General features: G+C 43.7%; 3 protein-coding genes and 1 pseudogene across 3 annotated transcripts; all 4 read right to left on the bottom strand.

Annotated features, from left to right (window-relative positions):
• Positions 1 to 1376: 1376 nt before the first annotated feature.
• On the bottom strand, positions 1377 to 2321 carry LOC119230773 (olfactory receptor 1J4-like). The gene has a single exon (XM_037492276.1). It carries the CDS (start codon positions 2319 to 2321, stop codon positions 1377 to 1379), a length of 945 nt encoding a protein of 314 aa, XP_037348173.1.
• Positions 2322 to 6693: 4372 nt separating this feature from the next.
• On the bottom strand, positions 6694 to 7635 carry LOC119230774 (olfactory receptor 1J4-like). The gene has a single exon (XM_037492277.1). It carries the CDS (start codon positions 7633 to 7635, stop codon positions 6694 to 6696), a length of 942 nt encoding a protein of 313 aa, XP_037348174.1.
• A 6282-nt stretch (positions 7636 to 13917) lies between these two features.
• Positions 13918 to 14862, bottom strand: LOC119231039 (olfactory receptor 1J4-like). The gene has a single exon (XM_037492662.1). The coding sequence runs from the start codon at positions 14860 to 14862 to the stop codon at positions 13918 to 13920; it is 945 nt and encodes a 314-aa protein (XP_037348559.1).
• Positions 14863 to 19911: 5049 nt separating this feature from the next.
• Positions 19912 to 20682, bottom strand: LOC119231373 (olfactory receptor 1J4-like; annotated as a pseudogene).
• Positions 20683 to 25593: the final 4911 nt, after the last annotated feature.

A 25593-nucleotide genomic window follows, 5' to 3' on the forward strand; every position in this document is an offset into this window, starting at 1 on the left:
CATCATAAATATCAGTTCTTACCACATGAGAGCACCATAAATGTCAGTTCTTACTGTATATTCCAAGAAAGGAGATGTAAATATATGATTATTCATGTTGCTACAGTATTGATATGAATGAATAATAATTAGTTGATTTATAATTTGAAAAGTCTGTTGCAGTCTGTATGCAAACAATAGGTTAGAAGAGAGAAAAACGAATAATCCCATTCACAATTACACAGAAAGAACAGAATACCTAGGAGTAACTTTACAAAGGAGATGAAGGATCCATACAATGTGAACTATAAGACATTATTAAGAGAATTATGGAATGGGCACAGCAGACCTCTCCTGCCTTACCTGTTGCTACTTTTAGCAGTGTGCTTCAATAAATCTCCCTGTTCTGTTTTCCACATTGCCCCTGATAAATTCTTCCACCCTTATGCTCAGGCCTACACCTGTTGTTCCCCATTCAAAAAAAAAAATATATATATATGGAGTGGAAGAATTTACATTAATTTACATGCTACCAAAAGAAATATATATATATATATATATATATATATATATATATATATATATATATTCAATACAACCCTGGAGGACTGTCCATAAAGTGAAAGGCAGATATGGGTGGTTATACTTATCTGTGGAATATAAATAACCAAACAGCATATACTGGCAAAATATAGCAAAAAACATGATCTTGAACTAGGGAAAAAACATTATTTATTAGGGGAGAAAGCAAGGTGTGTGAGCAGTGAGTGGGGTGAGGGGCTAGGGCACTGGCATAGGTGGTTTGGTGGATGGTGGTGGAATATGGGCATCTGTGGAGGAGTCAAAATATACATCCACAATTACAGTATCTTTTAACTTAAAAAGAGCCCCATCACAGACGTTCCCATTCCATAGTGTAGGTATTCCCAATAGAGCTGACTTCAATCTACCAACATGTCTTTGTAGAGTTGGGAAGAGCTGTGACCCATCAACATGAAGATGAGGCAAGCTTGTTCAGCCCCCATCACGTAACATCAGTCCACTAGCAGCAGATCATGAAGCTAGATCTGTGTCTTCATAACATAACAGAAAAAATACATGCATGAACAGTGACATATCTCAAAGTAGAAGCCAAAACACATTTGTAACTGTCTGAAATAGTTTTATAAGGTTTTGCACGTAACTTGTAAGAGATGAAAAAAAAGCACAACAAAGTAATGAGGATAAAGAATATTTAACAAACCAAGTTACCAAATCTGACCTAGATGATGCATTAACATCTCTGACAGCAGAATGCATGTTCTTTTCAAGTTACATGGAGTTATCAACCTTCTCACATAATTTTAGGAGATACAGCTTATGGTGTTTGTGACTGAAATCACATGATTTACAGGTCATCACTTGAATAAGTTCACCTTATTGACAAATGTGTCTAAGGCCTGTTTTATATCTCTGTTCCTCAGGTTGTAGATGAAGGGGTTCAGCATGGGGGCGACGACCATGTACATCACAGAGGCGGTCATGTCTTTGTCTCTGGAGGTGGACGATGAGGAGAAGTAAACTCCTGCAGAGGTCCCAAAGTATAAAGACACAACAAGAAGGTGGGAGCCACAGGTAGAGAAGGCTTTAAAGATACTTTTAGTGGAGGGGACCCTCAGGACAGTGGTCCCTATACGGACATAGGAGCCGAGGATGCCACCCAAAGGCAGGGTAAAGAGCAATCCTCCCTCAGTGAAGATGACCAATTCATTGAGGGACACGTCTGAGCAGCTCAACTTCAGGAGTGCAGGGAGGTCACAGAAGAAGTGGGGGATGGTATTATCAGCACAGAAAGACACTTGGATCAAGAGCAGAATGTACAACAGAGAGTGGATAAGGGAAAATATCCAGGACCCAGCTACTAACGAGACACACAGCTCCTGCCTCATGATGGTGGTGTAGTGGAGGGGCTGACAGATGGCCACATACCTGTCAAAGGCCATCACTGCAAGAAGGAAACTGTCAAGACCAGCAAAGAACAAAAAGAAATACACCTGGCTAACACACCCACTATAGGAGATGGATAGTTGCTGAGTGTGCATGTTTGTGAGCATCTTTGGGACAGTGACAGATGAGAAGGAGACATCAGAGAAGGCCAAGTGGCTGAGGAAGAAGTACATGGGGGTGTGGAGGCGCGAGTCCAGCCTGATGAGCAGGATGATGAGCAGGTTCCCCAGCACCGTGGTCAGGTACATGCCTAGGAACAGGGCGAAGAACAGGCCCCGCTGCACTGGACGGATGGGGAGCCCCAGGAGGAGGAACTCGGACACGCTGCTCTGGTTCTCCCACCTCAAACTCTTCATGTCTCTGCTGGGGATGAACGAAAGGTGAGGAAGGAAGTCTAGAATTATCTGCAACAACTTGGCAATATACTTTTTTTTTTTAAGAACCCATTCGACTTGACAACAAAACCTCAAAACAGGGCCTCCCTGGGGGCAGAGTGGGTTTAGCACCATGCTATGAAGCTTTATGCAGCTTTTACAACTCGGGTTAGATTCCTGGCCGGCTGGGGAGAGTCCCTTATCACGAGGCAGACCTCTCCTGCCTCACATGCTGCTCCCCTCAGCAGTATTATTGATCCATCTGCCTGTTCTGCTCCCTGCCTTGTCTCTGGTGAATCCTCTCACCCTCCTGAGCCTCTGAACTCTACCCCAATTCTTGCATAATTAAATAAATCTTTATACATACATATATATTTATATATATATATATATGTACATGAACCCAAAACAACGCTACTACAACATGGGCAAAAGATTGCAATAGATACTTCTCCAAGAAAGTCTGTAGTTGGTCAATGAATATATGGGGAAAAAAAATCTTGTCTTTACTCTAATAAAGGAAATGGAAATCAAAAGCACAATGAGAAATGATCCACTCTTGTGAGAATGGCCATATTTAAAAGAACGGAAGTAAAAAATGGTGAGGATATGGGAAAAAAATAAGAAGTCATCCATGGTCAGAATGCAAGTTGGTGCAGCCTCTGCAGAAATGGTATGGAGCTTTCTTCAGAAAATACAAAAAATGAAAATACCATATGATCATTGTACATCTCCATCAGGCATTTACCCTAGATATGAAATCTCTAATACAAAAATACTTAGGCACCCATATATTCATAGCAGTACTGGCCACAAGTGCCAGTCATGGAACCAGCCTAAGTGCCCATTGACAGACAAATAGATAAAGAAATTGTAGAATACATGTGCTTGGTGGATTATGTCACACTGCAACGTGGATGGCCTCAAGGTGGTGATGGTAAGTGAAATAAGCCATACAATAAAGGCAGATACTAGGTGGTTTTACTTATTTCTGGAATATAGAAACCAAAAAGCATTAACTGGTAAAATACAGCAAAAAAAAAAATCTTTGAACTAAGGGAAAATAGTTAACTCATAATCAGAGGGAACATGGGGATGGAGTTGTGAATGGGTGGAGGGGCTAGGGCAAATATGGGTGGTTGGGTGTATGGTGGTGTAATAGGGGCACATGTGGAAGGGTAAAAATATGTATCACAACTACATAATATTTTTAAATTAAAAGGGCTCTATCACAGTGTTTCCCAATTCCATAGTGTAAGTATTCCCATTACAGCTGACTTCAATCTACCAGCATGTTACTGTAGAGTTGGGAGGAGCTATAAACCATCAACTTGAAGATGAGGCAAATGGCTCAGCCCCTCACCACATAACATCAGTCCACTGGGAGCAGATCATGAAGCTAGATCTGTGTCTTCATAACATAACAGAAAAAATACAGACATGAACAGTGACATATGTCCAAAGTAGAAGGCCACATACATTTGCAATTGTGTGAAATATTTTTAAAATATTTTGCACAAAACTTTCAAGAGATGAAAAAAAGGAGAACCAGATTTACCTGGGTCTAGGCCCTTACTCCCTTATCCTTCCGTCTTTTTTTCCCCCATGTTTGCATTTATTTATTTGTTTGCTTATTTTTATTGAGGTAAATCTGGTTCTGCTTTTTTTCATCTCTTGAAAGTTATGTGCAACATCAAAGACATCTTTACAGACACATCACCCAAAGCAGTGATAGTGAAGGCAAAGATAAACAGCTGGGACTACATCAAATTAAAAAGCTTCTGCACAGCAAAAGAGACAATAACAAAAACAAAGAGAAACCCCACCAACTGGGAGAACATTTTTGCACACAACACTAATGATAAAGGACTGCTCACAAAAATCTGCAAAGAGCTGATGAGACTCAACAACAACAAAGAAAATAATCCCGTCAAAAAATGGGCAGAAGAGCTAAAAAGAAACTTCTCTGAAGAGGAAATGCAAATGGCCAACAGGCATATGAAAAAATGTTCAACATCACTTGTCACCAGGGAATTGCAAATCAAAACTACCATGAGATACCATCTTACACCAGTGAGAATGGCACATATTAAAAAAACTAGCAACAACAAATGTTGGCGAGGGTGTGGAGAAAAAGGAACTCTTCTGCACTGTTGGTGGGAGTGCAAACTGGTCCAACCACTATGGGGAGCTGTGTGGAGATTTCTGGACCTACTAAACATAGAGCTTCCATAGGATCCAGCAATTCCACTCCTAGGTATTTACCCAAAGGACACAGAAACATCAACTCCAAAGAACACCTGCACCCCTATGTTTATAGCAGCACTGTTTACAATAGCTAAGCTTTGGAAACAACCCAAATGCCCAAAAATAGATGACTGGATCAAGAAGATGTGGTACATATATACCATGGAATATTACTCAGCATTCAAAAAAGATAAACACATGCAATTTGCAGCAACATGGATGGCGCTGGAAGGGATCATGCTCAGTGAAATAAGCCAAAAAGAAAAAGAAAAATACCGCATGGTCTCACTCATAGCAGGAATCTAGAAAACTTAAATAAGGGACCAGAAAAATGAATAACTATAAGAAAGTGAAAATCAAAATCAACAAAAAACTATGAACCAGAGACACTTTTTGGGGGGTGGGGGGTGGGGAGGGGAGGGATTGGGGTCAGAATGGGGGGGTTGCAATTGTATGGGGAATATAAAAATAAAATTTATTATTTTTAAAAAAAAGAAAGTTATGTGCAAAATCTTTTAAAAATATTTCACACAATTGCAAATGTGTGTGGCCTTCTTCTTTGGAGATATGTCACTGTTCACGTGTGTATTTTTTCTGTTATGTTATGGAGACAGAGATCTAGCTTCATGATCTGCTCCCAGTGGACTGAATTTATTTGGTGGGGGGTGACCAGCTCTGCCTCATCTTCAAGTTGATTGTTCACAGCTCCTCCCTCTCTGGTTCTCCCTCCCCCTCTAGCAGCTTCAATTGTATGGTCATATTTCTATTGTTTGTGTTCGGTTTGGTATTAACAGTTCCTTCGTTTTGTTTTCCTATTTTCCACATATAAATAAAACCATCCAGTTTTAATCTTTCAGACTAATTTAGCATAATCCCCTCCAGTTCCCTCTATGTTGTTGCATATGTCAAAATTTCATCTTTTATAGCTGAGCAGTATTCTATTGTGTACATACACCACAACTTCTTCATGTACTCCTTTCTACTGGGCATTTAGGTGCACTTGCATCTATAGGGTGGTAATTAACATAGAAATGCATATTCCTTTGAATTAGCATTCTTGTATTCTTTGGGTAGTAACCTGGTAGTGAAATTGCTGGATTATATGGAATTTTCATTTTTACTTTTTTTTAGGATGAGTCCAGAGCACTTTCCAAATGGCTGCACCAGTTTATATCCCTAACAACAAATTGTTCCTCATTTTTTGCATTCCTTCCAGGATTTGTTGTTGGGAGTCTTTTAATATGTGCCATTCTCATGGGTGTGAAATGATATCTCATTTTGTGATTGTGATTTTTACCTGCAGCTCCATTATTAGAAACACTGGTGAACATTTTTCCATGTGTCTATTGACTTTTATCATTTTTGATAACTGTGTAGAATCCTGATTGGACTGTTTGGGGTTTTTTGTTGTTAAATTGACTAAGATTTTTGTGTCTCTTGGATGTTTACCCCTTATAGTTTGTGTAATATATAAATATTTACTCCTGTCTCTTAGGATAGCTTTTTAAATCTTACATTTTCTTTCACTGTGTAAAAGCTTTTTATTTGAGGTAGCTCCTCGAATTAAATTATTTTTTGCTTGTATTTCCCTTTCCATAAGGGTTGAGTCTCCAAAAACATATTTACCATTGATGTCATGAGACATATACCCAATATTTTCTTCTATGCATTTTATTGTTGCAGGTTTTTAATCTAAATCATTAATCTATGTTGTGTTTATTTTTGTGTATGGACTTAAAAAGTAATCCAAATTCATTCTTTTACATGTGGCTGTCCAGTTTTCCCAACACCAGAATTAACTGACTCTCCTTATTTCAATGTATGGTTGTGGTTACTTTGCCATCATTTAAGTATTCATAAATTTCTGGATTTTTATTCTGTTAAAAAAAAAAAAAAAAGGAGAATAATGTAATGAGGATAATGAATATTTAACAAACCAAGACACCAAATCTGACCTAGTTGATGCATTAACATCTCTGACAGCAGAATGCATGTTCTTTTCAAGTTACATGGAGTTATCTACCCTCTCACAATATTTATCACATAAGTTATCTATCCTCTCACATCTCATGGTGTTTGTGACTCAAATCAGATGATTTATAGGTCGTCACTTGAAAAAATTAATCTTATTGACAAATGTATCTAAGGCCTGTTTTATATCTCTATTCCTCAGGCTGTAGATGAAGGGGTTCAGCATGGGGGTGACGACCGTGTACATCACAGAGGCGATCATGTCTTTGTCTCTGGAGGTGGACGATGAGAAGTAAACTCCTGCAGAGGTCCCATAGTATAAAGACACAACAAGAAGGTGGGAGCCACAGGTAGAGAAGGCTTTAAAGAGACTTTTAGTGGAGGGGACCCTCAGGACCGTCATCCCTATACGGACATAGGAGCCCAGGATGCCACCCACACACAAGGTAAAGAACAATCCTCCCTCAGTGAAGATGACCAACTTATTGAGGGACACGTCTGAGCAGCTCATCTTCAGGAGTGCAGGGAGGTCACAGAAGAAGTTGGAGATGGTATTGTCAGCACAGAAGGACACTTGGATCAAGAGCAGGGTGTGCAAGAGAGAGTTTATAAGGGAAAACATCCAGGATCCTGCTACTAAGGAGACACACAGCTCCTGCCTCATGATGGTGGTGTAGTGGAGGGGCTGACAGATGGCCACATACCTGTCAAAGGCCATCACTGCAAGAAGGAAATTGTCAAGACCAGCAAAGAACACAAAGAAATAAACCTGGGAAATACATCCACTATAGGAGATGGATAGTTGTTGAGTGTGCATGTTTGTGAGCATCTTAGGGACAGTGACAGATGAGGAGGAGACATCAGAGAAGGCCAAGTGGCTGAGGAAGAAGTACATGGGGGTGTGGAGGCGCGAGTCCAGCCTGATGAGCAGGATGATGAGCAGGTTCCCCAGCACCGTGGTCAGGTACATGCCCAGGAACAGGGCGAAGAACAGGCCCCGCTGCTCTGGACGGATGGGGAGCCCCATGAGGAGGAACTCGGACACGCTGCTCTGGTTCTCCCACCTCAAACTCTTCATGTCTCTGCCGGGGATGAGGAAAGGCGAGGAATGAAGTCTAGAATTATCCGCAACAACTTGGCAATGTCCTTTTTTAAATTTTTTTTAGAATTATTTATTTATTTATACAAGCACTGGGTACAGTCAGAAGCGCGGGAGGGTGAGAGAATTCACCAGAGCCAGAGCGGGGAGCAGAGCAGGCAGAAGGACCGAAGTAGACTGCTGAGGGGAGCAGCGGGCGGCAGGAGAGGTCTGCGTGCCATGTGGAACACTCGCCTGGCAGCTGGGGATCGAACTGGCGCTGCAGAGGCTGCGGGCAGCTTAGCCACCCAGCGCTCAACCGCTGCGCCACCGGGGAGGCCCTTGGCAATATCCTTTTTACATGAAGGCATGTAAATGCATTTTTTAAGCATGATCTGTTTATTGCTCACACCTGTGGATGTGTGTATCCATCTGTCACAGCGGGCTCGATGGCATGTAAGACCTCCCGATACCCTACAAAGCTTCTTTCCTTGGAACTAGAGGGCATTTTTCTCTACCAGAAATTTTCTCATTTAGAAATATGTCTTGAACAACTGCCTTGGCCCAGGCCCCCCACAAAGCACTGAGTCCATAACAGCAAGCAGGAAATGCAGCCTCTGCCTTCAAGGAGTTTCCATCTTTCTATCATTGCAGGTCACATGACAGTACCTGGCACGCATGGCAAAGTCATGAGATGGGCAGCAGGAGAGAATCCATAACTTCCTCTTGAAGAGACCTACACAATCTAAACTGGAAATTAATGGCTAGTGATTTCTCACAAGCTGGAGTGAAATGGCAGGATGTAAATGATCAGAGATATTGCTATTCCCTGTCAACAAAAGTCCATCCAGGATCCTAACCTAACTCTAATAATAATGTCAAATATTTGTCTTTAACCTACAGCATGCCAGACTCTACACCTACGGTTTCATACGCACTTTCTACCTAAATTCTAGACATAGCCCTAATAAAGCAACAGTATAAATCCTATTTCAAGGCCTCCCCAGTGGCGCAGTGGATTGAGCGCAGGCTTTGAAGCTGTCTGCAGCCTCTGCAGTCCGGATTCTGGGCTGGTAGGGAGATTCCCACATGGTGTGGCCGACCTCTCCTGTCATGCCCGCTGCTCCCCTCAGCAGTGTATTTCGGTCCCTCTGCCTGTTCTGCTCCCTGCTCTGTCTCTGGTGAATTCTCTCACCCTCCCACGCCTCTGTCTTGTACCCCAGTTCTTGTATATATAAATAAATCTTTTTAAAAAATCCTATTTTAACTATGAGGAACAAAATATACATTTTCTTTATGTGCAAAGATACATCAATAATCAGTAGAAAAGTTTAAATCACAATATATCTCTCTGGCCGGATTTCAGCTTTTAACTCTCTGCATACATTTCACACCCCGGTAGTTAGAATAAGGCGAATAAGCAGTTAGAATAAGGAGACATGTTGTGTGATGTCATTTGTCATTCCTCTGTCCAAGAGTTATCAGTCATTACTGGTGCATCATACACCAGTAAGCACATTACAAAGTGCTTTTACATACTTTAATTTCAAATAATTAATGTATATTGGAGATTATATGATAGATAAGGTAAATATACCCTTCATTTCAGAAATGTGAAAAGACTCAGGACGAAGATATCATGGCCAATGAGGTCTCTTAGTTCTCTAACGGAGGATTCCAGATGCACCCTTCCTTTGGCAGAGAGCTTAGTTAGGATAAGACACACACACACACAAACACACTAACACACAATGAGGCGGCATCCGCACTGACTCTCTCAAGCAGGGGTGCAGGACAGCAAGGCTCCTCAGGGACCATGAACTGGCTGAGGACTCTGCTTATCTGGGTTCACGACCGCCGAGAGGACAGTGTCTGGACCCCCATGTGGAGGCCTGGCTGCCCACTCACGTGGGCTGTGTCAGCCTCATTGAGAAACAGAGGAAACAAGCAGGAACCAGATGGACCAACTGGGTCCTTGATTCGGTGGAGGTGGTGGGGGTTGATTTGTGAGGAAGGTTCTGGGTCTCCAGCCCTGGAGTGATCAGGCCGTGTTCTCCAGGAGGTGAGGGGCATGCAGAGGCCCCGTTCTTAGATGTATACTCATCCTGCCCCAGACAGCAGTGAAGTGGGGTCTCCATCACACAGACACCAGCTTGGGGATGATAATAAAAATCCTCATCTCTTCTGAGCACCAATCATGAGCCAGGTGAGATGCTGCATAGACTGTTTGCATTGGCTCATTTATTCCTCAGAACAGCAAGTATGTGGGAGTAGGTACCCTCCTTTCCCGGGAAGGGGTCTCAATGTCAGAGAGCAAACATAAGGGCCAGACTGTGAGTGGGCCCCATTGGAAACTGAGCAGGCACTGAGCTCCCATCCATTAGTATGTGACACCTGCCCAGTGGGGGAGCCCCGAGTGACCCTTCCTCTCAATGTAGAGCATGGCCCTTGTGTATGGCCACTGAATTTCAGTGAAGATGTCACCTGGGCCCCATGCCGTGGACGGTGCCCCGCAGAAACACTGCCTGTAATGAAAACATCAAAACACAACCACACACACTATCCTTGGAGTGACAGGCATATGTCAGTTTTGCTATAAACAAAACACAACATCACAGCTACCACTTGACTCTGTAACAATTTCATCCTCCTTCCTCTACTGCTCATGGATAAATGCAGGAACCCCTGCTCCAGAGTGGGCAGCACATCTTCTCTCTCTACCATCTGCAGTCTCTTTCCTTACCTGTAGGAGTAGCCAGATGAACATGCGGGAGTTATGCAGCAGGGAGGGCAGGTGTTTGAGATCAAAGGACCGGTTAAGAGACTTCAGGTCACACCAGCATTGGGCTCCACTTGCTAATGGGGACCCAGTTAATGCTTGAGCTCTGGGCCAGAGATCTCTGTCTCTGTCTCTGTCTCTACCTCTGTCTCTACCTCTGTCTTTTTCAATCTCCATCTCTCAGTCTATGTATGTATAAATATGTATGTACATACAAAATTCTGGCAGGAGACATTTTTATCTACATTACAAGCAAAAACCCATAAGGAATCCATAGGAAGAAACATATTTTTTTTCCTCTTTGAATTCACAGCACAGTCTGACCTGCCATTCTTGCTAAGTCAATGACTGTCTATTCAGCGTCTGTGTCTTCAGCTTCTGTTGTGGGCACCAGGCAAAAAGCACGAAGCAAATCTCTGTGAGCCTATGACCTCCTGACATTCTGTGTCTGCCCTTGAACTTCAGAACAATAGCCAGGAGGATGCTATTTTATAAACCATGAGAGAACAAAGAAATAGTCCCTAAACTCTTGGTGGAAAAATGCGTGTAGTCTAATTGCCCACAATTCCTGTCAGACCTTTGGGGGAGCCTGTGCAGAGGCCAAAGGGACACTGGGAGCCACCTGGGAGGGTGTCTCTAGTGCAGGGACACTCTGGGTTGCCCACGGATCCAGCTGGGAAGCAGAATGACTTAATCATCTTCCAATGCCAATGTCCTGGTCAGACAGCACTGGATGCTGGACTCTGCCTGTCATTCATTGTTGTACTGAGCATGTCAAGTAACTTCTCTCCTCAAGCTTGTTTCTTAAGTTGTTTTAACCTTGCTTTACTTTAAAGGGCAGATAATCACAGTATAGTAAGTATGAAGTTTTTACTAAAGTTATATGAGATCATTCCTGTTAAGAACACATTAGTGCTAGTTCTTTATGTATATTCCAAGAAAGAAGAAGTAAATATATGATCATTGATGTAGATATAGTATTGGTATGAATGAATGATTCAGTTAGTTGATTTATAATTTGAAAAGTCAGTTGCAGTTCTATATGCAAACAATAGGTTAGAAGAGAGAAAAATGAAGAAAATCATCTCATTCACAATTACACAGAAAGAATAGAATTCCTAGGAGTAAACTGAACAAAGGAGGTGAAGGATCCACACAACGAAAACTATAAGGCACTATTAAGAGAATTATGGATTGGGGCACAGCAGATCTCTCCTGCCTCACCTGCTGTTGCTCTTAGCAGTGTTTCAATAAATCTGCCTGTTCAATTTTCCACTCTGTCTCTGATGAATTCTTTCACCCATGTGCATTTGGCATACACCCGATTCTCCCCACCATAAAAAGATGATACTGATTGGAAGAATTTACATTATTAACATAGACATACTCCCCAAGAAATATATAGATTGAATAAAATCCTGATGGTAGTTATGGAGTGAAAACATATATTTGTAGAGATTTGAAATGATAACCCCTAAAACAAATGCATTAATGTAAGCTAACATATAAAGAGCATATAAATAAATTAAAAATCAATGAAATATTTGGATATAAGTTCCCAAACCATAAAATACAAAGACACAACAGAGATGACACGTGATCACATCGACCTTGCAGGCATCTACAGGGAATTGACCCCTACAACAAGGGAAAATACAACAATAATAAATAATTAGAACTAAAGGAAATTAAAAACATTTGTACAGTAAAAGAAAATACTAGCATATTAAAAAGACAGTCTACTAAGTGGGAGAATATATTTACACATTACACAACTAATAAGGGATCTTAGATAAGGTAGACAAGAATCCATTCGACCTGACAACAAAAACTCAAAACAGGGCCTTCTCGGTGCCAAGTGGGTTTAGCAGCCTGCTGTGAAGCTGTCTGCCCCCTCTGCAGCGCAGGTTCGATTCCTGGCCGGCCAGGGACATTCCCACATGGCGTGGCAGACCTCGCCTGCCTCGCCTGCTGCTCCCCTCCTCAGTGTTATTGGTCCATTATCCTGTTCTGCTCCCTGCTCTGTCTCTGGTGAATCCTCTCACCCTCCATGCCTCTGACCTGGACCCCAGCTCCTGTATAATTAAATAAATATATATCTCTCTCTCACTCTCCCTTCCCTCTGTGTGTGTGTGTGTGTGTATATATGTGTGTGTGTGTATGTATATAAACCCAAAACAACCCAACTACAAAATGGACATATGATTGCAATAGGTACTTCTACAAAGAAAATATACAGTTGGTCAATGGATATATGGGAAAAAAGCATAACTTCACTCTAATAAAAGAAAAGCAAATCAAAACAACAATGAAATATCGCCTCGCTCTTGTGAGAATGGCCATATTTAAAAGAACGGAAGGAAAAAATGGTGAGGATATTGAAAAAAAAAAAAAGAACTCATCCATGGTCAGAATGCAAGTTGGTGCAGCCTCTGCAGAAATGGTATGGAGCTTTCTTCAGAAAATACAAAAAATGAAATCCCATATAATCACTGCACATCTCAATGAGGCATTTACCCTAGATATGAAATCTCTAATTCAAAAAGACTTATGCACCCGTATATTCATAGCAGTGCTGGCCACAAGTGCCAGTCATGGAACCAACCTAAGTGCCCATTGACAGACAAATAGGTAAAGAAATTGTAGAATACATGTGCTTGGTGGAATACTACACACTGCAACGTGGATGGCCTCAAGGTGGTGATGGTAAGTGAAATAAGCCATAAGATGAAAGGCAGATACTGGGTGGTTTTACTTATCTATGGAATATAAATAACCAAACAGCATATACTGACAAAATACAGCAAAAAAAAAATCATCTTGAACAAAGGGAAAAAAACATTATTTGTTATCACAGAGAACAAGGTGGTGTGCTCAGTGAGTGGGGGGTGGCTGAGGCACTGGCATGGGTGGTTTGGTGGATGGTGCTGGAATATGGGCACATGTGGAGGAGAAAAAATATACATCCACAATTTTAATAACTTTTAAATTAGAAAGAGCCCTGTCACAGATGTTCCATAGTGTAAGTGTTCCCATTACAGCTGACTGCAATCAACCAACATGTCATCCTAGAGTTGGGAAGAGCTGTGAACAATCAACTTGAAGATGAGGCAAACCTGGTCACCCCCCACCAAATAAATCCAGTCCCCTGGGAGCAGATCACAAAGCTAGATCTGTGTCTTCATAACATAACAGAAAAAACACACACATGAACAGTGACATATCTCCAAAATAGAAGGCCACAGACATTTGCAATGGTGTGAAATATTTTTAAAAGATTTTGCATATAACTTTCAAGAGATGATAAAAAAAGGAGAACAATGCAATGAGGATAATGAATATTTAACAAACCAAGTTACCAAATCTGACCTAGTTGATGCATTAACATCTCTGACAACAGAATGCATGTTCTTTTCAAGTTATATGGAGTTATCAAACTCTCACACAATTTTAAGAGATACATCTCATGGCATTTGTGACCAAATCAGATGATTTACAGGTCGTCACTTGAAGAAGTTCACCTTATTGACAAATGTCTCTAAAGCCTGTTTTATATCTCTGTTCCTCAGGCTGTAGATGAAGGGGTTCAGCATGGGGGTGACGACGGTGTACATCACAGAGGCGATCGTGTCTTTGTCTCTGGAGGTGGATGATGAGGAGAAGTAAACTCCTGCAGCTGTCCCATAGTATAAAGACACAACAAGAAGGTGGGAGCCACAGGTAGAGAAGGCTTTAAAGAGACGCTTAGTGGAGGGGACCCTCAGGACAGTAGTCCCTATACGGACATAGGAGCCCAGGATGCCACCCAAAGACAGGGTAAAGAGCAATCCTGCCTCAGTGAAGATGACCAACTCATTGAGGGATACATCTGAGCAGCTCATCTTTACGAGTGCAGAGAGGTCACAGAAGAAGTTGGGGATGTTACTGTCACCACAGAAGGAGACTTGGATCAAGAGCAGAGTGTGCAACAGAGAGTGGATGAGGCAAACAAACCAGGATCCCACTACTAAGGAGACACACAGCTCCTGCCTCATGATGGTGGTGTAGTGGAGGGGCTGACAGATGGCCACGTACCTGTCAAAGGCCATCACTGCAAGAAGGAAACTGTCAAGACAAGCAAAGAACAAAAAGAAATACATCTGCGAAATACATCCTCTATAGGAGATGGACATTTGCTGAGTGTGCATGTTCTTGAGCATCTTTGGGACAGTGACGGATGAAAAGGAGACATCAGAGAAGGCCAAGTGGCTGAGGAAGAAGTACATGGGGGTGTGGAGGCGCGAATCCAGCCTGATGAGCAGGATAATGAGAAGGTTCCCCAGCACCGTGGTCAGGTACATGCCCAGGAACAGGGCGAAGAACAGGCCCTGCTGCTCTGGACGGATGGGGAGCCCCAGGAGGAGGAACTCGGACACGCTGCTCTGGTTCTCCCACCTCATGCTGCTCATGTCTCTGTTGGCGATGAAGGAGAGAAGAAGAGGTAGGAAGTCTAGTATTAACTGCACCAACATTGCAATATCCTTTTTACCTGAAGGCATGATTTTTCAACCATGATCTATTTACTGCCCACACCTGTGGATGCGTGAATCCCAGTCTGTCACAGCGGGTTTTGAGGGTACATATGACCTCACGATACCCTACGAAGTTTTCCTTCCGAGGAACCAGAGGGCAGTTTACTCTATTTCACAAATATGTCTTGAACAACTGTCTTGGCCCAGGCTCCCCACAAAGCACTGAGTCCATAACAGCAAGCAGGAAATGCAGCCTCTGCCTTCAAGGAGTTTCCATCTTTCTATCATTGCAGGTCACATGACAGTACCTGGCCCGCATGGCAAAGTCATGAGATGGGCAGCAGGAGAGAAAATTTCCTCTTGAAGAAACCTACACAATCTAAACTGAAAATTAATAGCTAGTGATTTCCCATAAGTTAGAGTGAAACTGGCAGGATGTAACTGATCACAGATACTGCGATTCAGGTCAACAAAAGTCCATCTAGGATCCTAAGCAAACTCTAATAATGTAAAATCTTTGTCTTTAACCTACAGCATGCCAGACCAATCCCTATGGTTTCATATGCACTTTCTTTCTTTCTTTCTTTTTTTAAAGATTTATTTATTTATTTATATAAGCACTGGGATAAACTCAGAAATGCGGGAGGATGAAAGAATTCACCAGAGCCAGAGCGGGGAGCAGAGCAGGCAGAAGGACCGAAGTACACTGCTGAGGGGAGCAGCGGGCGGCAGGAGAGGTCTGCGCACCATGTGGGACCCTCCTCAGGTGGCCGGGGAGCAGCCGGGGATCGAACCGGAGCTGCAGAGGCTGCGGGCAGCTTTGCAACCCAGCGCTCAACCGCTGCGCCACAGGGGAGGCCCTCATATGCACTTTCTACCTAAATCCTAGGCATAGCCCTAATAAAGCAACAGTATAAATCCTATTTCAAGGCCTCCCCGGTGGCGCAGCGGATTGAGCACAGGCTGTGAAGCTGTCCGCAGCCTCTGCAGTGGGGATTCTCGGCTGGCCAGGAAGATTCCAACATGGTGCAGCAGACCTCTTCTGTCATGCCCGCTGCTCCCCTCGGCAGTGTATTTCGGTCCCTCTGCCTGTTCTGCTCCCTGCTCTGTCTCTGGTGAATTCTCTCACCCTCCCGTGCCTCTGGCTTATACCCCAGTTCTTATATATATAAATAAATCTTAAAAAAAAAATACAATTTTACCTATGAGGAACAAAATAAACATTATCTAAGCGTGCAAATATACATCAGTAATCAGCAAAAAAGGCTAAATCACAATATATCTCTCTGTCTGGATTCCAGCTTTTAACCCTCTGCATACATGTCACACTCCTAGCAGTTAGAATAAGGAGACATGTTGTGTGATGTCATTTGTCACTCCTCTGCCCAAGCGTTATAGTCATTTCTGGTGCATCACACACCAGTAAGCACATTTACAAAGTGCTTTCACATACTTTAATTTCAAATAATGTATACTGGAGATTATATGATAGATAAGGTAAACATACCCTTCATTTCAGAAATGTGAAAAGACTCAGGACAAAGATACCACGACAAATGAGGTTTCTTAGTTCTCTCATGGTGGATTCCAGATGCACCCTTCCTTTGGCAGAGAGCTTAGTTTGGATAAGACACACACACACACACAAACACACAAACACAATGAGGCGGCATCCGCACTGACTCTCTCAAGCAGGGGTGCAGGGCAGCAAGCCCTCCTCAGGGACCATGAACTGGCTGAGGGCTCTGCTTATCTGGGTTCATGGCCACCGAGAGGACAGCGTCTGGACCCCCATGTGGAGGCCTGGCTCCCCATTCACGTGGGCTGTGTCAGCCTCACTGAGAAACAGAGGAAACAAGGAGGAACCAGCTGGACCAACTGGGTCCTTGATTCGGTGGAGGTGGTGGTGGGGTGATTTGTGAGGAAGGTTCTGGGTCTCCAGCCCTGGAGTAATCAGGCCGTGTTCTCCAGGGTGTGAGGGGCATGTAGAGGCCCCTCTTCTTAGACTTATTCTCATCCTGCCCCAGACAGCAGTGAAGTGGGGGTCTCCATCACACAGACACCAGCTTGGGGAATGATAATGAAAACCCTCACCACTTCTAAGCAAAATCATGAGCCAGGTGAGATGCTGGATAGCCTGTTTGCATTGGCTCATTAATTCCTCAGAAGAGCAAGGATGTGGGAGTAGTTACCCTCCTTTCCCAGGCAGGGTCTCAATGTCAGAAAGCAAACATAAGGGCCAGACTGTGAGTGGGCCCCACTGGAAACTGAGCAGGCACTGAGCTCCCATCCATTAGTATGTGACACCTGCCCAGTGGGGGAGCCCCGAGTGACTCTTCCTCTCAGTGCAGAGCATGACCCTTGTGAACGGCCACTAAATGTCAGTGAGGATGGCACGTGGGCCCCATGCCGTGGACGGTGCCCCACAGAAACACTGCCTGTAATGAAAACATCAAAACACAACCGCACACATTAAACCTTGGGTGAATGCATATGTCAGTTTTGTTATAAACAAAAAGCAACATCACAGCTACCACTTGACTCTGTAACAATTTCATCCTCCTTCCTCTACTGCTCATGGATAAATGCAGGAACCCCTGCTCCAGAGTGGGCAGCACATCTTCTCTCTGTACACTCTGCAGTCTCCTTCCTTACCTGTAGGAGTAGCCAGATGAACATGCGGGAGTTATGCAGCAGGGAGGGCAGGTGTTTGAGATCAAAGGACTGGTTAAGAGACTGCAGATCACACCCAGAAGTGGTCTCCACTAGCCTAATGGGGACACAGTTGATGCTTGAGTTCTGGACCAGAGAGCTCTGTCTCTGTCTCTGTCTCTACCTCTGCCTTTTTCAATCTCCGTCTCTCAGTCTATGTATATATAAATATGTACGTACATACAAAATTCTGGCAGGAGACATATTTTTACCTACATCATTACAAGCAAAGACCCATAAGGAATCCATAGGAAGAAACATTATTTTTTTTTCTCTTTGAATTCACAGCACAGTCTGACCTGCCATTCTTGCTAAGTCAATGACTGTTTAATCAGCGTCTGTGTTCTTAGCTGCTGTTGTGGACACCAGGCAAAAAACACGAAGCAAATCTCCCTGAGCCTATGACCTCCTGACTTTTTGTGTCTGCCCTTGAACTTCAAAACAATAGCAGGAGGATGCCATTGTATAAACCATGAGAGGACAAAGAAATAGTCCCTATACACTTGGTGAAAAACTGTCTGCAGTTAATTGCTGCAGTTCCTATCAGACCTTGGGGAGGAGCCTGTCAGAGGCCAAAGAGACTAAACTGAAGAACCACCTGGGAAGGTGTCTCGGGTACAGGGACACTCTGGGTTGCCCAGAGACCTAGTTGGGAAGCAGGATCTTCTAACTCCCAACTTCTAACACCCATGTGGCCAATGCCCTGGTGGGACAGCACTGGATGCTGGGCTCTGCCTGTCGTTTTTGGTGGCTCTGAACATGTAACTTCTACAACCTGTTTCACAAGTTGTTTCAATCTTGTTTCACTTTAAATTGCAGATAATCAGAGTACCATCAGTATGAAGTTTTTATTAAAGCTATATTAGAACATTCCTGCAAAAGCACGTAAGAGCACCATAAATGTCAGTTCTTACTGTATATTCCAAGAAAGGAGATGTAAATATATTATTACTCATGTTGCTACAGTATTGATATCAATGAATGACAGTTAGTTGATTTATAATTTGAAGAGTCTGTTGCAGTCTCTATGCAATAATAGGTTAGAAGAGAGAAAAACGAAGAAAATGATCCCATTCACAATTACACAGAAAGAACAGAATACCTAGGAGTAACTTTACAATGGAGATGAAGGATCCATACAATACGAATATAAGACATTATTAAGAGAATTATGGAATGGGCACAGCAGACCTCTCCTGCCTTACCTGTTGCTACTTTTAGTAGTGTGCTTCAGTCAATCTGCCTGTTCTGTTTTCCGCATTGCCCCTGATGAATTCTTTCACCCTTATGCCTCAGGCCTACACCTGGTTGTTCCCCATCCAAATATATATATATATATATATATATATATATAGATAGATAGATAGATAGATAGATAGATAGATAGATAGATATTGGAAGAATTTACATTACTAACACGGACATGTTACCCTAAGAAATATATATATATATTACATATATATATATATATTCAATACAATCCTGGAGGACTGTCCTAAAGTGAAAGGCAGATATGGGTGGTTTTACTTATCTGTGGAATATAAATAACCAAACAGCATATACTGGCAAAATATAGCAAAAAATATGATCTTGAACTAGGGAAAAAACATAATTTGTAAGGGGAGAAAGCAATGGGTGTGAGCAGTGAGTGGGGTGAGGGGCTAGGGCATTGGCATAGGTGGTTTGGTAGATGGTGGTGGAATATGGGCATCAGTGGAGGAGTCAAAATATACATCCACAATTACAGTATCTTTTAACTTAAAAAGAGCCCCATCACAGATGTTCCCATTCCATAGTATAGGTATTCCCAATAGAGCTGACTTCAATGTACCAATATGTCTTTGTAGAGTTGGGAAGAGCTGTGACCCATCAACTTGAAAATGAGGCAAGCTTGTTCAGCCCCCATCACGTAACATCAGTCCACTAGGAGCAGATCATGAAGCTAGATCTGTGTCTTCATAACATAACAGAAAAAATACATGCATGAACAGTGACATATCTCAAAGTAGAAGCCAACACACATTTGTAACTGTGTGAAATATTTTTATAGATTTTGCACGTAACTTGTAAGAGATGAAAAAAAAGCACAACAAAGTAATGAGGATAAAGAATATTTAACAAACCAAGTTACCAAATTTGATCTAGTCGATGCATTAACATCATTGACAGAAGAATGCGTGTTCTCTTCAAGTTACATGGAGTTATCAACCCTCTCACATAATTTTAGGAGATACAGCTTATGGTGTTTGTGACTAAAATCAGATGATTTACAGGTCATGACTTGAAGAAGTTCACCTTATTGACAAATGTCTCTAAGGCCTGTTTTATATCTCTATTCCTCAGGCTGTAGATGAAGGGGTTCAGCATGGGGGTGACGACCATGTACATCAGAGGTGATCATGTCTTTGTCTCTGGAGGTGGACGATGAGGAGAAGTAAACTCCTGCAGCGGTCCCATAGTATAAAGACACAACAAGAAGGTGGGAGCCACAAGTAGAGAAGGCTTTAAAGATACTTTTAGTAGAGGGGACCCTCAGGACAGTAGTCCCTATACGGACATAGGACCCCAGGATGCCACACACACACAGGGTAAAGACCAATCCTCCCTCAGTGAAGATGACCAACTCATTGAGGGACACGTCTGAGCTGCTCATCTTCAGGAGTGCAGAGAGGTCACGGAAGAAGTTGGGGATGTTACTGTCACCACAGAAGGAGACTTGGATCAAGAGCAGAGTGTGCAACAGAGAGTGGATGAGGCAAACAAACCAGGATCCCGCTACTAAGGAGACACACAGCTCCTGCCTCATGATGGTGGTGTAGTGGAGGGGCTGACAGATGGCCACGTACCTGTCAAAGGCCATCACTGCAAGAAGGAATTGTCAAGACCAGCAAAGAACAAAAAGAAATACATCTGGGAAATACATCCTCTGTAGGAGATAGATAGTTGCTGTGCGTGCATGTTCCACAGCATCTTGGGGACAGTGACAGATGAGAAGGAGACATCAGAGAAGGCCAAGTGGCTGAGAAAGAAGTACATGGGGGTGTGGAGGCACGAGTCCAGCCTGATGAGCAGGATGATGAGCAGGTTCCCCAGCAGGGTGGTCAGGTACATGCCCAGAAACAGGGTGAGGAACAGAACCTGCTGCCCTGGACGGATGGGGAGCCCCAGGAGGAGGAACTCGAATACGCTGCTCTGGTTCTCCCACCTCAGGTTGCTCACGTCTGGCCGGGGATGAAGGAAAGAAGGAGAGGTAGGAAGTCTACAATTATCCTCAATGACTTGGCAATATCCTTTTACATGAATGCATATAAAGGCATTTTTTAACCATGATCTGTTTATTGCTCACACCTGTGGATGTGTGGATCCGTAGGTCACAGTGGGCTTCATGGTTGTAAGACTTCACGATACCCTACAAAGTTTCCTTCCACGAACCAGAGGGCAATTTTTTCTATGCCACAAATATGTCTTGAACAACTGCCTTGGCCCAGGCCCCCACAAAGCACTGGGTTCATAACAGCAAGCAGGAAATGCAGCCTCTGCCTTCAAGGAGTTTCCATCTTTCTATCATTGCAGGTCACATGACAGTACCTGGCATGCATGGCAAAGTCATGAGATGGGCAGCAGGAGAGAATCCATAACTTCCTCTTGAAGAGACCTACCCAATCTAAACTGGAAATTAATAGCTAGTGATTTCTCACAAGCTAGAATAAAATTGGCAGGATGTAACTGCTCTGAGATTGCTATTCCCTGTCAACAAAAATCCATCCAGGATCCTAACCAAACTAAAATAATAATATTGAAATATTTATCTTTAACCGACAGCATGCCAGACTCTACACCCCTGGTTCCATATGCACTTTCTACCTAAATCCTAGACATAGCCCTAACATAGCAACAGTATAAATCCTATTTTAAGGCCTCCCTGATGGTGCAGCTGGTTGAGCGCGGAGCTGTGAAGCTGTCCTCAGCCTCTGCAGTGCGGGTTCGACTCCTGGCCAGCCAGGGAGATTCCCACATGGTGCGACAGACCTCTCCTGTCATGCCCTCTGCTCTCCTCAGCCGTGTATGTCGGTCCTTCTGCCCGTTCTGCTCCCCGCTCTCTCTCCGGTGAATTCTCTCATACTCCCGTGACTCTGGCTTGTACCACAGTGCTTGTGTAAATAAATAAATCTTTAAAAAATCCTATTTTAGCTATGAGGAACAAAATAAACATTCTCTGTGTGTGCAAAGATACATCAATAATCAGCAGAAAAGGCTAAATCACAATATATCTCTCTGGGCAGATTCCAGCTTTTAACCCTCTGCATACATGTCACACCCCCAGTTGTTAGAATAAGGCGACATGTTGTGTGACATCATTTGTCATTCCTTTGTCTGAGAGTTATCAGTCATTTCTCGTGCATCATACACCGGTAAGCACATTTACAAAGTGCTTTCGCATACTTTAATTCCAAATAATTATATCAGAGATTATATGATACATAAGGTAATTATACCTTCATCTCAGAAATGTGAAAAGACTTAAGAAAAGATACAACGACCAATGAGGTTTCCTAGTTCTCGGATGGTGGATTCCAGATGCACACTTCTTTTGGCAGAGAGCTTAGTTAGGATTAGACACACACACACAGACAAACACACATTGAGGAGGGATCTGCAGTGACTCTCTAAAGCAGAGAGCAGGACAGCAAGGCCTCCTCAGGGACCATGAACTGGCTGAGGGCTCTGCTTATCTGGGTTCACGGCCACCGAGAGGACAGTGTCTGGACCCCCATGTGGAGGCCTGGCTGCCCACTGACTTGTGTTGTCACCTCACTGAGAAACAGAGGAAACAAGCAGGAACCAGCTGGATCAACTGGGTCCTTGATTCGGTGGAGGTGGTGATGGGGTGATTTGCGAGGAAGATGCTGGGTCCGAGCCCTGGAGTGATCAGGCTGTGTTCTCCAGTGTGTGAGGGGCATGCAAGGGCCCCTGTTCTTAGACTTATACTTGTCCTGCCCCAGACAGCAGTGAAGTGGGGGTCTCCATCACACAGACACTGGTTGGGGAATGATAATAAAAATCCTCAGCACTTCTAAGAGAGCAAACATAAGGGCCAGACTGTGAGTGGGCCTCATTGGAAACTGAGCAGGCACTGAGCTCTCATCCATTAGTATGTGACACCTGCCCAGTGGGGGAGACCCGAGTGACCCTTCCTCTCAGTGCAGAGCCTGACCCTTGTGAACGGCCACTAAAGTGTCAGTGAGAATGGCACGTGGGCCCCATGCTGTGGATGGTGCCCCACAGAGACACTGTCTGTAATGAAAACATCAAAACACAACCACACACTATCCTTGGAGTGACAGGCATATGTCAGTTTTGTTATAAACAAAACACAACACCACAGCTACCACTTGACTCTAGCAATTTCATCCTCTTTCCTCTGGATAAATGCAGGAACTCTATTCCAGAGTGGGCAGCACATCTTCTCTCTTTACACTCTGCAGTCTCTATACTTACCTGTAGGAGTAGCCAGATGAACATGGGGGAGTTATGCAGCAGGCAGGGCAGGTGTTTGAGATCAAAGGACTGGTTAAGAGACTACAGGTCACACCCAGAAGTGGTCTCCACTTGCCTAATGGGGACCCAGTTAACGCTTGAGCTCTGGGCCAGAGAGCTCTGTGTCTGTCTCTGTCTCTACCTCTGTCTTTTTCAATCTCTGTCTCTCAGTCTATGTATGTATAAATATATATGTACATACAAAATTCCGGCAGGAACATATTTTTACCTAAATCATTACAAGCAACGACCCATAAGGAATCCGTAGGAAGAAACATTATTTTTTTTCCTCTTTGAATTCACAGCACAGTCTGACCTGCCATTCTTGCTAAGTCAATGACCGTCTAATCAACGTCTGTGTCCTCAGCTTCTGTTGTGGGCACCAGGCAAAAAGCAAGAAGCAAATCTCTGTGAGCCTCTGACCTCCTGACTTTCTGTGTCTGCCCTTGAACTCCAGAGCAATAGCCAGAAGGGTGCTATTTTATAAACCATGAGAGAACAAGAAATAGTCCCTAAACTCTTGGTGGAAAAATGTGAGTAGTCTAATTGCCCACAATTCCTGTCAGATCATGGGGAGGAGCCTGTGCAGAGGCCAAAGGCACACTGGGAGCCACCTGGGAGGATGTCTCAGGTGCAGGGACACTCTGGGTTGCCCATAGATCCAGATGTGAAGCAGGATGACTTAATCATCTTCCAATACCCATGTGGCCAATGCCCTGGTCAGACAGCATGGGATGCTGGGCTCTGCCTGTCATTCATTGTTGCACTGAACATGTCAAATAACTTCTCTCCTCAAGCTTGTTTCTTAAGTGGTTTTAACCCTGCTTTACTTTAAAGTACAGATAATCAGTGTATAGTCAGTATGAAGTTTTTATTAAAGTTATATGAGATCATTCCTGTTAAGAACACATTAGTGCTAGTTCTTCATGTATATTCCAAGAAAGAAGTAAATATATGATCAGTGATGTTGACATAGTATTGATATGAATGAATGACTCAGTTGATTTATAATTTGAAAAGTCAGTTGCAGTTCTATATGCAAACAATAGGTTAGAAGAGAGAAAACTGAAGAAAATCATCTCATTCACAATTACACAGAAAGAATAGAATTCCTAGGAATAAACTTAACAAAGGAGGTGAAGGATCCACACAATGAAACCATAAACATTATAAAAAGAATTTTGCATTGGGGCACTCTCCTGCCTCACCTGCTGCTGCTCCTAGCAGTGTGGTTCAATAAATCTTCCTGTTCAATTTTCCACTCTGTCTCTGATGAATTCTTTCACCCGGGCTTTTTTGGCATACACCTGATTCTCTCCCACCATAAAAAGATGATATTGATTGGAAGAATTTACATTACTAACATAGACATACTCCCCAAAGAAATACATAGATGGAATTTAATCCCTGTGGTAGTTATGGAGTGACAACATGTATTTGTTGAGATTTGAAATGATAACCCTTAAAACAAATGCAATAATGTAAGTCAACATAAATAAACAGCATATAAATAAAAAATCAATTAAAGACTTGGATATAAGACCCCAAACCGGTCTTGGGGCGGAGCAACATGGCGGCGAGGAGACGCTGCGAGTAAGATCTCCCATTAAAAAAAGTTAATAGGGAGGAAAAGCGGCAGGTCCCAGTGAGAAGTGGGACACGGAAGATAAACGGGTGACGCCAGCGAACTGCCCGAAGAAGAAAGTGGCCATAAAAGAGGACTAGAAGGGAGGGAAGCGCAGAACCCTGCTCCCCTCCCCCGCCCACAGAGGCGGCACTCTCCGACCGGCAGAGAGGAGGAAACAACAAACCAAAACGGCCAACAAGAACAAACGACGCAGCAAGCGGGACTGTGAGCGGAAAGGAACTATTGCAGCCACCACACCCCGTGAACGGGAGCTGAGGCGAACCCTGCAGGATTCGCCGCGGCGGTGAGCGAACGGCTCCGGGCGCCATTAGAGAAGAACAAAGACCCCGGGAGACGCGCACACAGCCCGGGCTGCCGGTAAGCTGGCTCAGAAACGCGGCGCGCTTGGCGCGCTTGAAAAGAAAACGCGGACTGGGATCGCAGCGGCCCAGGTCCCCGCGCCTGCGACCTAGGCTTGCGGGGAGACGCGCGGAGGTCCTCACTGAGGTGAAGGTCCCTCCCTGAGTGAGCAGGAACCAGGCACCCAGGCACGGGAGCGGGTGCAAAAGGCGCCATTCCCGCGCCACTGAACTGGGCTACAGCCCGCGTCCTGGACCTGAGGGCTTTGGAACTGAGAACCGGGGCACGAAATTAGGGGCGTGGGTTCCCCACGATGGTGGGGCACAAGGCAGACACAGCACCCCAAAGCCGTTGAGGTGTACCCTACCATCCCCGCTCTGCTCCCTGTCCCACGGGGTGGAAAATCAGCTCCCCAAGGGCTCTAGGAGAGA

The sequence above is a fragment of the Talpa occidentalis genome, unplaced genomic scaffold (genome assembly GCF_014898055.3).
Source record: "Talpa occidentalis isolate TD23 unplaced genomic scaffold, MPIMG_talOcc4v2.1 talOcc4.7, whole genome shotgun sequence".
NCBI lineage: Eukaryota > Metazoa > Chordata > Mammalia > Eulipotyphla > Talpidae > Talpa > Talpa occidentalis.

What these genes read in the sequence shown, in the direction of transcription:
- LOC119230773 (XM_037492276.1), bottom strand. Translation starts at nt 2,321, where the DNA reads ATGAAGAGTTTGAGGTGGGAGAACCAGAGCAGCGTGTCCGAGTTCCTC.
- LOC119231039 (XM_037492662.1), bottom strand. Translation starts at nt 14,862, where the DNA reads ATGAGCAGCATGAGGTGGGAGAACCAGAGCAGCGTGTCCGAGTTCCTC.
- LOC119230774 (XM_037492277.1), bottom strand. Translation starts at nt 7,635, where the DNA reads ATGAAGAGTTTGAGGTGGGAGAACCAGAGCAGCGTGTCCGAGTTCCTC.